Consider the following 14959-nt stretch of genomic DNA (forward strand, 5'->3'; position numbering starts at 1 on the left):
ATCCCTTTAAGCGACCATGGAAATTTTCCAAAAGTTGTGAGGGATCTTGCACCCGGATATCATTCACTCTTTACACTAGCAAGGCCTTTTTTCTGGGTAGTACAACAAAAGTATGGACATATCTTAACATATGGCACTGCTCACAGTAATATTCGCATCAGTAAACAAAAATAAATTCTGACATGTACAGGAATGCAAAATGAAATAAAACATTGCCATTTCCACGTATTCTATGTATAACTGTACACACTTGATTTTAAAGTGACAGTATCATAGCACAAATTGGTATACTGTGTGAAATATTGTACACTTTTAAACACAAACAAACACAAACTTGCATTAATATCACAAAATAGTAGTACAGTAATTAAAAATGAAATGATTAAAAAAAATTACGGTCTGAAAACAGTTCAAACGCAACTTCTAATCTCACGAAAACTTCATATGGTGCAGTAAAAAAAAAGTTATTAAACCACTCATTTGGTTCAAGGCATACTGAAACAGAAACAACAAAACAAACCACACTAGCAGTAACAGCCCCCAAAACTACCCCTCTGCTGGGAAACTGTCTGACCGTAAGATCTCAAGGTTATGTATGTACCTACAAGATAGAAATGTGGAAGTACCTGTAATCTCAGTGCAACACTCTTGGGTCTACTAAAGGGTCTAAAATTATTTTGGGCAGTTTTGATGTCAGCAAGAGCAATGCCAATCATGAGTTCTCAAGTCCTGAAACCCCTGTGGGGATTTAAAAAAACTAACTTAATCGCAATAAACACTAACTGCAAATATTACGGGATGCTCAAGTATTTGTTGAGCAAATAAAGCACTTTTCCACCATCGGGACAAATGGTTCTGTGCACGGCAAACAACTATTAAATATTGTATAGCATTTCCACTTCAGCACGGTTCTGTACAATTTCAAACCCTTTCCCGCATGGATTTGTCAGCACGGTTAAAGGAATATTCCGCGTTCAATGTAAGTCAAGCTCAATTAACAGCATTTGGTGTATAATATTAATTATCACAAAAATTAATTTAGACTCGTTTCTGCTTTTCTTGAAAAATGCAAAAATCGAGGTTACAGTGAGGCACTTACAATGGAAGTAAATGGGGCCAATTTTCTAGAGTTTAAAGGAAGAAATGTCAAGCATATAATTTTATAAATGCACTAACATTAATTCTTCTGTTAAAACTCATGTATTATTTGCGCTGTAAAGTTGTTTAAATTGTAATATTTACAGTCATTTTTGAGTTTGTTGACATTACATCTTCATGGCAACGAGGTAGTAAAATTGGCTATAACTACACACAAAAGGTTAGTGAGCAACTTTACCACACTAAAATCACATTTACACACATATCCTTTGTATCTTGTGGCCATACTTTTGAAAAAGTGAGTATTTTAACATTCAAAAATTGGCCCCCACTCACTTCCATTGTAAGTGCCTCACTGTAACCTCTTATTTTTATCTATTTTTTTTATTTATTTTTTTTAAGAAAAAGAGGGGCCAGTCTAAATACATTTTTGTGGTAATCAACATTATGCCACAAATGCTGTCAATTGAGCTTAACTTGTATTGAACCCGGAATAATCCTTTAACTGAGGCCACATCAACACTAATCTGTTTTCAGTTTCATAAGACAGTTTTCCAAAGTATGCACCGTTTTTGGTGGAGGAAAACTCCACTCTAGTGGGGATGTTCGGTATAAAACTACAGAAATTCATGCTTTTTCAAACAAAAATATGGAATTGCCCCAACAGAGAACTGTGCTGATGGAACGGCTTACTGATGTGGCGACTCACGATTGATCACTTCTCCAGTCAGTCCATTTTAATCCTGATTTTGCAGAACCACAGTGGAAAATTAAACCGTCACCATGCCAACGAGCCCAGATCGGTACGGAACAGCATGGTTCCGCACAGGAATCTTTTTGGCCCGATGGTGGAAAAATGCCTCATCGATGAAGCCGAGTGACTGTAAAATTAGTCTAGCATTGGTTTCACCCTGTTTATGAGCAAGTCTTGCACTGGTTAAAAGATCAATTACCACTCACTAGTACGAAGTCACTAATGTAGATTCTGTTTAAATGTACGGTATTCCTGAGTACAAGAGGAGACTGGGAGGGACCAAAAATAGGAACTTCTCCCTTCTCCCTAACAGCAGGCGAACTATGGGCACTGCGATCATGGCTTAAACAGGGCTGCTGCTGAAAAGTTGACCCAATACGTGACAGGGATAAAGGGACTGATCACCCAAAAAGGAACATTCTGTCATGATTTACTCATCCTCTTGTTGTTCCAAACCCGTATGACTATCTTTCTTCTTTGGAACACAAAAAGAAATTTTAGGCAGAATGTTTGACTCAGTCACCATTGACTTTTTTGTATGAAAAAAAAAGATGCAATGGAAATGCCTGGTGACTGAGGCTAACCTTCTTCCTAATATCAACTGATCTCTCTCTCTCTCTTTTTTTTTTAACCAAGGAGAAAAAAAAAGAAAAGTCATGGGTTTGGAACAACATGTGGTTGAGTAAATTTACATTTTGGGTGAACTATCCTTCTAACACAAAGTCTTGTAGGACAAGGAAAGAAAATAAATATAAGACCTTCTGCGATGAGCCCCATGATGCATTTTACCTCAGTTCACATCGATAAACGTATGTTTTCAAGCAATATGCAACATAAAGAGTACCTGGATGAGAGCAGACTTCCCATGTCTGGGCTTTTACAGCCAAACGTACACACACATACACATGCAAACAGACTGAAAAACAAAAAAAAGCTCAGTCAAACTGGTCTCACACCTGCGCAAGATGCTAATTTTCAAGTATGCTACATTACCAAATTACACAGAACAGATACTGTCACTTTAAAATGGGTTATACACAGTATTCACAAATGTACATTTAAGGCTTAATTGTTTAGCACTAACAATGATAGCAGCAGTAAAGCACTTCTGTATTAATAACAATAAATCAAAAAATAATAATAATAACATTAATAACAACAACAATATATTAAGGTGATCAAATGGCATGGTTTCGAAGATGAACAGATTCATACACGAGTCAGAACCTCTCCATGAGTGATTTCAGTCCTCACCGAATACAGAAACTTGGCCAGGCCTTGGACCTTTATAAGCAAATACTTATGAGCAGTATCACCTTCCTGTCCAACCTCTTTACGCTACTCTTACTCTATTAGATAACACAATCTTTAGTAAACACACAACTTCACAAAAGTCTGTCAGAGACAACCGTATTAATGACACATTCAGATTAGAGCAAACAATTAGCATGTCCCCTGCCATCCTGCTTCAGACAGGGGGAGTAAAGTGAGTTTTAAAATCAGATTAGTCTCAACAGAGGTGTGTACCCTTCATCAGCATGTTCCACCAACTGGGAATTAGACTGGCTGTCCTTAAAGGGATAGTTCAGCCAAAAATGAAAATTCTGTCATCATTTACTCACCCTCATTCAAGTATGTTAGTCTCAGAAACCATTCCTTAAAATGAAAGTGAATAATGACTGAGCCTGTCATTCCTAAAATCTCCTATTGTGTTCCAAGGAAGAAAGTCATATGGGTTTGGAATGACATGAGGGTGAGTAAATGATGACATAATTTTGGGTGAACTATTGCTTTAAATAATTCAGTTCATCTGCTCAATTTTGGGAGTGAAATTTATGGTACAGTACAGTTACAGTAATGCTACAGACATAACGAGGCTAAAGGAGAGCCCATTTCCGATGCCAGCCACCACCACGCACTGAAATCCCACAGTCCTGTCCCCACAGTACCCTGGAGGTCATGGTCATAGCGGAGAACATGTTGCTTTAGGGTGAGTGGTATCCCAAAACAGCACCTCATCTGGGGAATTCTCTAAAACAGGTGACTGCGTTGCGGGGGCCGACACGTACGCCATTTTACTTGACAGACGAAAACAATGAAAGTCACACACACTCAGAAATGTACCGAAGCAACACAAGTGAAAGGCCATTTTTTCACACTAGAAAATGCTCAGCTGCAGTCCGCTGTATTTAACTGAACTCCCTTTAGCCATCTAAACTCTGAGGCCTAATACTTCACATATCTCTGCAGCTAACCCTAACCCTCTCCGACATACATGTGTATATATTAACTCATTATTCTGATTTATATATTAAATCATTACATAAACACATACATGTTTTTGTCTTTTTTTGTTTTGTCCTTAAATTTCACAGAAAGCCTCGGGGGACATGCGACGCCTTAAGACATACCAAGACTGGTTATGCTTCAGGCAGAAGAGCCGCTTGCAACGGAGCGGCGTTCTTCAACACACAAAGGAGGACAGAGATTCCGAGAAGTATTACGAAGAAAGGAGCTCTCGCTGTCACTGGAGCTAGTAGTTCCCTCTCTTCTGGAGTCTGAGACAAATGCAAGCATGGCTGGGCCGCGACAGGTGCTCGGAAAAAGTTTGCTATGTTAAGATATGTGCAGTAGAGGGAATGGACACAAACTCCCTCAGAATGTTCTTGGCCATTTCGATATTGTTCTGTGCAATCATAAGGGCTTTTTGGATGTCCTGGTGGGAGTAGCCCTGGCTCAAGAGGTGCTCGATCTCGCTGGTGATCTGCTGGCTGGGCCCTGGAGTCGCTCCGGGGGGAACAGGGCTGGGCCTGCGTTCTGAGTTGATGCGGCGGGGAAGAGGCTTCGGAGGCCGCTCAGGGGCTTCGGAGGGGTCCGTGACTGCTGAAAACACAATTTAGAATGAAAGTTGTGTGCACATCTTTGTTTAAGAGTGTAAGTTCCTAAATTAAGGGTCTATGACACTCTCATGGGGTTAAATTATGATAAATAAATACAGGCTGCCCTAGAGCAGTAAAAAAGAAATTAATATGTTTGCACAGTGGGCGCACACTGATGACTATTCAAAATCAGCTCATTCTAAAAACCAGACCACGCAAGAAACCCAATTACATGAGATTTGAAATGATCTGTTTTTCTCCAGTTTTGGTTTCAAAACTAGGGCTGTCAATCGATTAACATTTTTCATCAAATTAATTACGATATGCCGATAAATTGAATTAAATTGCACTTAAATTGCATATCAATATTTCCTGCGAAAGCCCCTCAAATAAGAATAATTCAATATATAAATATTAAATTATTATACATTTAAAAAAAAAAAAAAGTGTCTTTAGAAGGCAATTAATTGTTTATTTCCATATTATTACAGCAGTCCATTTGCAAATTGAATTCCTCAATCTCTCCCAAGATATTTATTACAAGGGCTTATCTAGGGATGCGTCAATGTACAGATGCATCAGAGGGACGCTTCCGGAGTGTCTCACTTCGGTTGCGTCGTGACATAAACACAGCGTTTTTAGATCGCTGTGTCAAGTTAAACAGTTAAAAACACATCTCGAGATCCCTGCATTCGGAATTGCGCTCCGTCCAGCTGTGTTTGAACTAGGGCTGAAATGATTAGCCGACGTTATCGACAACGTTGGCAATAAAAAATGTTCAACAAAAATTTTCATTGTCGAATAGTCATTTGATCTCATTTAACGTAACATGAGATCACATTAATCTCTAATGATGATGCTTGAGAGCAGCACTGCAGCTTGCGCCTGACTGAGGAGAGGAAAAATTACACAGCTCACAGTCCAGACACACTCCAAACTTTCACAGCTTCAGGTGATGTAGATCGTAGAAAGTATGAGGAAATTATAATGCAAAAATACAAAATAAGTAAATACAGAAGCACTATCGTTGTGGAACAAGTGGAGCTGGAGCAAATCTTACGTGTCGAGCGTCATAAAAGGAAACACCCTGGCATTACATCTTAAATGCAGTTATATATAATGCATATATATATATATATATATATATATATATATATATATATATATATATATATATATATATATAATTTAAAAAAAATTACAATATTGCCTTAGCCTTTCTTTACGGATACCGGATGGCCCAGACACAGACAACAAGAGTGCAAATTGAAAGAAATTCCAGATACAGTTTATTGTGCTACACAATCAATAATTACCAGAAGAAGAAAAAAATGGTACACAATACGGAACATTTAATTATAAAGAAGCCCGAAATACACATGGGACTCTTATTTTGAAATGTCTGCACTCCCAGATGGGAGGCCACTGACGGCTGATTCGATGAGAAAGTGAATCTGATTCAAACTGCTAACCTGAGCTCCTGAGTTCAAACCCTCAGTCCTTTTTGGGTGATTCATGAAAAAGACCCGGGTTGCGTGCAGTGCAGCGAGCTTGTCAGAAACAGAACGAGCGAAAAGCGGCGTGAGACTTACAGGTTGTGCATGCTCTAAAAATGTATTCAATTACTGAGTGTAATTCAATAATTCAATATCTGTCGAAAACGCATATGAACGCACACAACCCAACTGTCGCCAATGGCGACTAGATGTTAAATTATTGTCACAATCATTAATTTATCGCATTTGCGACCATTTTAGACGCAGTCTGGAGCCCTGCAAAATACACTTATATTTAAGATACATTCTCTTAAAGCAAGTCTAAATATCTTATATGTTGCTTCTCAAGTAAATGTATCTTGTTTTAAGGATTTTTAGACAACTGTAAATGGAAAACAAACAAAAACACTTGATAACAATAGGATTTTTTGCAGTTAATTCTTACTGAATTAAACTTAAAAAAGTTTTTTTTTCCCTTAATTCAGTAAATGTCATTTAAAGGTATTTTTAAAAGATGATTAATACAACCTTTTAAGTCGGGGCACAAGATGAATAATTGGTTAAGAGCTAATGATTAATCATTGCAATAACCGTTCTAATAATCGTTAGATTAATCGATTATCAAAATAATCGTTAGTTGCAGCCCTAGTTTGAACGAAATAACATTTTCTCATCTTGTGCTGTTGCAATAGTCAAGCAATGCTTCATGAATACTGAAGATTCTGACATACTACTCCATTGTCATACTGTTTTTGGCATACTTGGTATGAATTTTGTGCTCTGTACAGCTGAGCGTTGCCTACACTTACTGCCCCCTGCTGAAAACAGGTGGTACTTCAAGCTTGAATTACTCCAATGGTAGGAATATTCCTTATTACGATCCGAAGACATAATTGTTACTTTTTTGAACGCATTATTTTTTATATAATTAATCATACTGAATTAATCTGTTTAATCGAAAGCCCTAGTAAAAACGTTACCAGACTTTCAAAAAGCCACCAGAACACTGGTAAAGGTGGGGTAGTTGGCAAAAATCTAAATATGCTGACCGTTTTTTGCTTTAACCATTTATAACTTTCCTGATAAAAGAAATAGTTTTAAGGTGTTTACATGACCTTCCACAGTTATTACTGCATATTGTTAAGGATAGTCAGTGTAAGAATGTTTTAAGAAGCGTAGTCTGTGTAAGTGCATGTAAACGCACTCAATGAGAGATACTGCTCATACATTACCAGTGAAAAGGACACACCTACTCATTCTTTATTACTACTATTTTCCAGATTTAAGAATGCTAGTAATCTTAACTATGAAATAACATAAATAAAAGTATGTAGTGACGCATAAAGGTTAATTATCAATATTTTAGCTTCTTCAAAGTTTTCTCAAACTTTGCCTAGATTACAGCTTTGCACACTCCAAGCATTCTCTCAACCAACCGTATGAGGTATCCACCAGTGTTGAAGGAGTCCCCGTGTATATTGAGAGAGCTTGTTGGCTACTTTTCATTCACTACTCTGTCCAAAACAACTATTTAAACATTTTTATTTTTATTGAAACATTAGTTTAGTAAAGACATTCACAAGAAGGCCTAATTTACAGTGTGCTTATCTACAAATCAAATTTCAACCAATGAAGAATAAGCCTTCCGATTTACAGTTTTGATCTTGATAAATTCAGACAAATGTTTCCAAACATTTGACTGGTAGTGTATATGAAGATTATAATGTGGTCAGTGTTTAAGCACCTGAAAGAGTGTTGTAGAGAATCAGTTCGGTGTCACTTGCTGTTGCTCCGAGCTCACTGTCAATGGAGAGGCGGCTGAAGGCAGAGGGGTACACGTCAGAGAGTGTGCGCCGGGCAATGGGTAGAGGTTTGGGGTAGTCATAGCTGTTCTCCTCCTCACCAACTGCACCAATTGGATCCCTCGGCCCATTCGAGCAGGTCAAAGGAGGCAATTCTGAGTAATCTGAACAAGGACACAAATACAGTATCACTCAACAATTCAGAACATATTGGCAGACTGTAATTTTGCAGCTGAAAAGTACATCACATCCGTACCCGAGTCACTGGTCTGTGATCCAGAGGCAGTGAGGGCCTGGGCTTGGATGTTATACATGGCTTCATACATCTGTGGGCTTTCTGACTCAATTTCACTGAGCATGTTCCTAGAGCACAAAGTGAAACAGATCTGAGCTAGGTTCTCACACACTAAGGAGAATAGTGAGTGTCACCACACCAGTGACAGTATTTTAAAATGTTTGTGCATGTCTGCCCATAGTCAAGCTAACAGATTAGGTTGCTAAATTAGCAGGCTGTAGTTCTCTTCAATCCAGAAGGCTTTTTGCTCGTAAATAAGTTGGGGTGAAGTATATTTACCTGGGACTAAGAGAAGGTGGAGGAGGTCTTGGTACTGCTTCCCCTGCAGCAGAAGGGAGGGCTGGCAGAGAGGATGGGGTCATGTATTCTGACTCCTCATCGTTCTCACAGGCGTCCTCCCCCGTCTGCGGCTTCACTGCTGGGAGAGGCCTGTCGGCACAAGAGGAAGTGTCAACAAGCACATATATGTACCTGCTGACTTTACTTACAGCTTTATGGAGCAGGAAGTGAGGGGGTGTTTTAATGTTGGCTCTGTGGATCCTACCTGATGGCCAGGGAATAGATGGCATTAGCTGAGGCAGATGGCTTCACTTTTGGGCTGTCATACTCTGACCCAGCAATAGATGATCCAAAACTCTACAGGTGTGAAATGGATCAAAGCACATGCAGGTTAGATAAAATGTCCAAATTAGACATCTGTGCTCAGTTTTCTTCTAGGGATGGGTCACGATGATCAGCTAGTCCACTAGTAAGGGCAACTAGTTCATCTTGATATTCGCTTAAGCTGGCTCTACACTAGCTGATTTTTCCAATGATTTTCAGGTGTTAGCTTCATTAACATAATCACTGGCCAGGCAGAGGGAGACAGAGCGCCCATTAGCACCTCTCTGCAGGAGGTGTTAATCACTTGACTGTCTGGACTCCCAGCTGAGTTTATTTTTTGAAACACTGAAAATACACATCCGGCTTGCTTGAAATTATCACTGGCTGTGGGTTGGGCAGGAATACGCCAACAATGCAGTGACCAATGAGTGCAGTTCATGTATAGTGTTTTTTTTTTGCCGGAGGACAGAAGCAATTTTTTTCTGCAGAAAAAGCATGGCATCTGGAAAGCGCTTGTGGATGGTGCATTTGGAGGAGAAATGTATTGCACTTTGGAGTAAGCACATATGTTTGTATGACATATCTCATATGTCATATCATGACAGACCATTAAAAGAAAACAAGTGGGATGAGAGGGGCCTGGGTAGCTCAGTGGTAAAATACGCTGGCTACCACCCATGGAGTTCGCTAGTTCGAACCCCAGGGTGTGCTGAGTGACTCCAGCCAGGCTTCCTAAGCAACCAAAGGGGTAGAGTCACATGGGGTAACCTCCTTGTGGTCTCTATAATGTAGTTTGTTCTCGGTGGGGCACGTGGTGAGTTGAGCGTGGATGCTGCGGTGGATGGCGTGAAGCCTCCACACGCGCTATGTCTCTGTGGCAACGCGCTCAACAAGTGGTCTGAGATCACTGCCAAACTCAATGTACATGGTAAGGAACCGTTTAAATATACAATAACAATTATGATTAACCAGGTTGTAATTCATATTTATACTACTGCTGCATTGAAAAGGCACAGAACAAAGTCAAAGGCAGTTGTTACGTGTGACACCTTCCCTCTGTTTTTAATCGGTAAATGTGACAGGCTCACTGAATAGAATGGCAAGATTAGCGAAATCATTAAGTGTGACACCCCCACCCAATTCGAGTTGTTCTGAGTCTGCTAGTGTGGAGCCAGCTTTATTTAGCAGCAAAACCCTCTCTGAAAAGTTGCATCTTCAAATTCATTTCCTTTAAGAACCTCCCGACACACATTCAGACAGATGGTTGTGGCCACTGCATAGATGATTGTGCTGTTTTTTAAACGCCTGCCACAAGCTTTGCGTTCTTAGGAAGGTGCAACAATTAATTGTAGGGCTGTCAATTGATTCAAATTTTAAAATCAAATTAATTACATGATGTGCTGATTAATCAAATTAATTACAATTAATTGCATTTCAATATTACTGAGAAACGCCCCCAAATAAAGGTAATTTAGTATATAATATAACAATTTAAATAATTATAAATATTATATGTAAATATTATAATGCAAATAATTCAAATAGATTACACCATATAAATATATTGTGGCAGCAGACAAGTCAAAATTGTTTGTTTTATTTCCATATCATTGAACATAACACTATTTTTGGCCTAATTCCATCTGCACCATTTTTAATTGTTGGTCTATGTCCTCCTGTATCACACAGACACTTTTGGAGCTTTGGTTGCATTGCATCTTAATACTTTTCAGCATCTCTAGCTATTAGCGCTGTATTTTTAGGTCGCTTGTCAAGTTAAATGTAGTTCAAAACTTTAAAAATGCACCTCGAGAGCCCTGCATTCTGTTGCGCTTGGTCCAGCTGTCGAACGCAAGTGTGCGTCAGCTGTGAAAGGCTGTGCTGTCGTTGGTTAGACGAGGAGAGTTGCCTGTACAGCTGGAGCGCTGACTGCCCCCTTGTGACAAATTCGCAAAAACATCAAGGTTTGCTTGAAAAGCTGTAGTATTCCTTACAACAGAATTTACGTACGAGTCGGAGGCAAGATTAATTGCGTTATTATGCATTTTTTTCATATAATTAAATCGCACTAAATCAACAGGTTAAATAAATAGTCTACCTTTTATAAACGCATTTTAAGAGTGAATTCTATTTTACTGCGCTTTATCAAGTTGTTTACCAATGTATGAACACTCCTTATATAAACACCTCCTAAGAAACCTGTTTGATCAGGGTCAGGTGAACCCCAAACCAGTCTAATAACACAGGAATTCCTCAAGAACAACACACTAGTCGATTTTGAAAATATGTAGTTTGGCTCATCCCTATTCTATACTATCAGATGTGATCTCACCAGTTGGTGGTCGAGGCTGGGGGGACCATTGTTTCTTGCACTTTCTGCTCTGCCATCAAGTGCAGAGGGTAGTTGCAGAGGCAGGGAGTGTCGGTTGGAGAGTTCTCGATTTCCGCGTGAGTCTGTGGTTGCTGGTGGCTGGGAGGGGGCTTTGGGTACCGGCCGCGAGTTCCAGTCTGACATGTTGCGGTTGGGAGGGGCAGGAGGCAATTTGTCCCAAGGAGGTTCACCGGGCGTACTGGGGAGAGGGCGTCTCGGAAGCCGGCTGTCCGACCCGGTTGGGGGTGGCCGGTCTGGGGGAGGAGGAGGGGGCAGGTCTCTTAAAGCTGGGGGCAAGGGTAATGGCTTGTCCTTGTGATGTGAGGGGGCCTGGGGATGTGATTGTGAGAGGCAAATCAGAACACTGCAGTTACACCCAACAGTTCAAAATGCTTGTCAAAATCATTCTGCTTTCTGCTACTCTAAAAGGTATGTGTCATAATTGTTATCATTTACTCATGGGTTCCAGACCCATATGACTTTCTTTCTTGCTTGGAACACAAAATGAGATGTTAGGCAGAATGTTAGAAACTGAAAGCCTTTCATAAAATGAAAGTGAATGGTAACTGAGGCTTTCAGTTCCTAACATTCTTTCTAACATCTTTTGTGCTCCATGTGCGTTTGGAATGACATGAGAGCCAGTAAATGATGAAAGAATTTAAATGTTTTGATAAACTAATTTTTTCACTCTTAAATTTGTTTCTAAATTGCTTAAAAATGAAGACGCTTTAAATACACACCCCAAATCAGTCCAAACTGAGGTACTGAGGGCAAAAAAATATGTGCACTAGGCAAATAGTGCATTTACCTTGGATGTGGCCCCTGGACTAGAGGCTCCGGGAGGGTTGGTGGGTCTAAGAGGAAGCAGATCTTGGCGGGGAGGTACTGGGGGAACGATGGGCTGAGGGGAGATTGACAGTGGTGAAGGCGGCCTCTCCACCTGAAACAAACCAAACCTAGATACTCACCACATTTCAGAGTATCTACTATGATCTGGGAAATACTGATATTTCTAAGCTAAAAGCTATATGAAGTAGTAAATATTGGGTTGGAATTTGTGGAAATTCAAAACATTACTATATTAAACTTCAAAACAGGAGGCTTGAAAACATTAAGCAATAACATTTATAGAGGAAAGTGAGACCTGAATCAATGCTGGTTGTTTGAAAACAGTCTGACACTGTTTGGTTTGGTGTCCTCTCTAATGTAGAGGTGAAAGAAACTTTCAACAACTTTTTAAACTGGTACTCAAAAGAGCTGACCGGCAAGCAAATTAAAGTTAATCTCACCTTAGCACTGACCAGTTTGCTAATCATGAAAGAAGATTCTTCCAATCGATCATCATCGTCATCGTCGTAGCTGGGCGATGGCGTGCCCTCCGCTCCAAATGAGCCCCTGCAGCCACCATAGGAGCTGCTGTTAGGGTCCTTGGGGTCAAAGGGGTCAACGACAATGGGCTCTGTGCCCTTAATTTCACAGCGACAGAAGGGGCAGCCCTGGCCTTCTGACTCCTAAAATAGAGACAGAAAAGATATGGAGAGTAAGCCAGATGAAATCAAAATGAAATATTGTGGCTTTTAGTCCATGTGTGTTAGCTTTGAGGTCATCTGAATGCTACTCCTAAACATTGACAAAATTCACTTTTAGCTGATCTACGCATTTAAAATTTACAGTCTTTCTCTTCCAGGGAAAAGGACAACAAATATTGATGACTCAGCCTGCACTATACAGATTTTTGTCCAATCAAATGCTCTCTAGAATGAGAATGCCCCTCCCCCTAATACCTTCTACCGAGCAAGTAGCAAAGAGTCTTTAACACTTGTTCATGTCCACAAAAAAATTTAAACAGATGGATTGTTGCCATCTTAAGGCTCTCCACATTTACCTGCCAGGCCGTAAGGCAGGAAGTGCACATGAGGTGGCCGCACGGCTCGATCTTCACATCCTTGTCGTTCTCTGCGCAGATCTTGCACAGCTGGAAGGTGGAGCCCATCTCACAGTACAACTCATATTGCTCCTGTAGGAGATAATTTTTATTTTTATTTTTTACAGAGAGCACACTTTATCCAAAGCACAAGATGGGTGTACATGGCTGGCAATGAAAAAAAGACCTGTGTGACTTTGATATGGTCTTGAGGGGAGGGCTCACACAGCCCTGTGAGGTCTGGGTTCTGAGTGCGGCCATCAGGGAAAAGGTAGCTAAAAGGGGAGAAAGCAGTCCGTGAGACACTTTGAAGGTCTGAACAGGGTAGAGTGGCATCAGTCTATACTAAACAGTCTTAAAATGAGATTTATCCTAGGCTTTTCAGTTGTAGACATGAAATACTTTGGGAAAGTACCAGTAGACGTGCTGCGGTGTGACATGCTATACTCAATCTAAAACTGCTGCTGTTAAACAGCATTTTGCTTTTGCAATTAGGACTGGGTAAAAATATAAATTTTCCAATGCATCGCAATCTTCATTTGACCGAACTCGATTCTTAAATCCCAAGATCGATCTGTTACTCTATGCGCAACCCTCTACTACAATAGGAGGAAATCTCTCACATTTGCTTCCAAATATCTGTGATTGGCCACTGACTGGTAAATGTTCAGATTTCACTCAACAGCGATTGTGAAGTATAGTGGGTTTAGCACTGTTTTGAGAGTAAAAGTTTGGTTGTGTCCAAAGACGAGATCCATGTAATCCATTTGTCACTGAATACTGTCACTTTTAATACCCTTTCTGTTCTTTACAGTCAGTTGTTGATCAAAAACAACAAAAAAATTTTTAAAAACGTAATTCTAATCACATATAACATGGATGAGTTAAAGCCATTCAAGTCCTCTCTTGTTAATATACGCTCATTCACAGAAGCTTTTTACAGAACAGCCTGTTTTCTCCTAGAGACAGTAACAGTTTTTAGCACGTGTTCAACAAATCAACATAACTTGTAAATAGTACAAATTATGCAAGCAAACAATGAAACAAAATATAATATATGCAATATAATATCATATTTATTGATGGAATACATGGATTTGTTCATTTTTAAAAAGCTACAATTTGAGCAAAATGATGAAAATCTATTAAGACATAAGTAACTAATATTTTCGAAATGTACATTTTAAAAGGTCCCCAGTATAATTAACAGCATTATCTGGGAGAGAATGTCCTTCATATGTAAGCAAAGTGTATATTATAACTGAAATATACCCATATGAATCGATATTGTATCGAATTCGCAGTTTAATCGAGAGCTTTGTGAAATGGAATCGAAAAATCTGTATCAATACACAGCCCTATTTGTCATTATTCTGCATGCAACTTGTATGACCTCATCTTAAGTAATTGAGAGACTACATGGAGTAATGTACTTTTATAAATTAATTTGTCACACCACAGGATTTTTAAAATGAGCTAGTGAAGGGAAAAAGGTGATAAAACCTTTATCAGACACAACACCTAAAACATAAATAGCTCCTTACATATTAATATCGATTTTAAGATTTTAATTGTGTCATCTATCCATTCTTTATTTTTAAACTGAACCTGATATAAAAAGCCATTTAAGATTTCATTATACAAAGGCCTAACAATAAAAATCACCCTTACAAAATTCACTAAATCCTAGCATATACCTTTCCCTATGGAAATTGAAATAAAAGCCACGTGACAACT

General features: G+C 39.3%; 1 protein-coding gene across 7 annotated transcripts in view; it reads right to left on the minus strand.

The window, feature by feature from the left end:
* Positions 1–2300: 2300 nt before the first annotated feature.
* LOC127429782 (E3 ubiquitin-protein ligase CBL-like) overlaps positions 2301–14959 on the minus strand; it is a 69465-nt gene continuing 56806 nt past the window's right edge. For 3 of the 7 annotated variants that reach the window (XM_051678970.1, XM_051678975.1, XM_051678974.1), the window contains 10 exons: positions 13410–13497; positions 13184–13315; positions 12588–12809; positions 12107–12238; positions 11260–11628; positions 8869–8960; positions 8604–8753; positions 8286–8392; positions 7972–8193; positions 2301–4735 (listed from right to left, as the gene is read on the minus strand). In XM_051678970.1, coding sequence (XP_051534930.1) covers positions 4464–4735; positions 7972–8193; positions 8286–8392; positions 8604–8753; positions 8869–8960; positions 11260–11628; positions 12107–12238; positions 12588–12809; positions 13184–13315; positions 13410–13497 — 1786 coding nt within the window. In that variant the 3' untranslated portion in view covers positions 2301–4463. The remainder of the gene's footprint in view (positions 4736–7971; positions 8194–8285; positions 8393–8603; positions 8754–8868; positions 8961–11259; positions 11629–12106; positions 12239–12587; positions 12810–13183; positions 13316–13409; positions 13498–14959) is intronic. The other 4 variants (XM_051678972.1, XM_051678971.1, XM_051678976.1 and 1 more) reach the window with 4 other exon arrangements.

Source organism: Myxocyprinus asiaticus, chromosome 39 (genome assembly GCF_019703515.2).
Source record: "Myxocyprinus asiaticus isolate MX2 ecotype Aquarium Trade chromosome 39, UBuf_Myxa_2, whole genome shotgun sequence".
In the NCBI taxonomy this organism is placed as follows: domain Eukaryota; kingdom Metazoa; phylum Chordata; class Actinopteri; order Cypriniformes; family Catostomidae; genus Myxocyprinus; species Myxocyprinus asiaticus.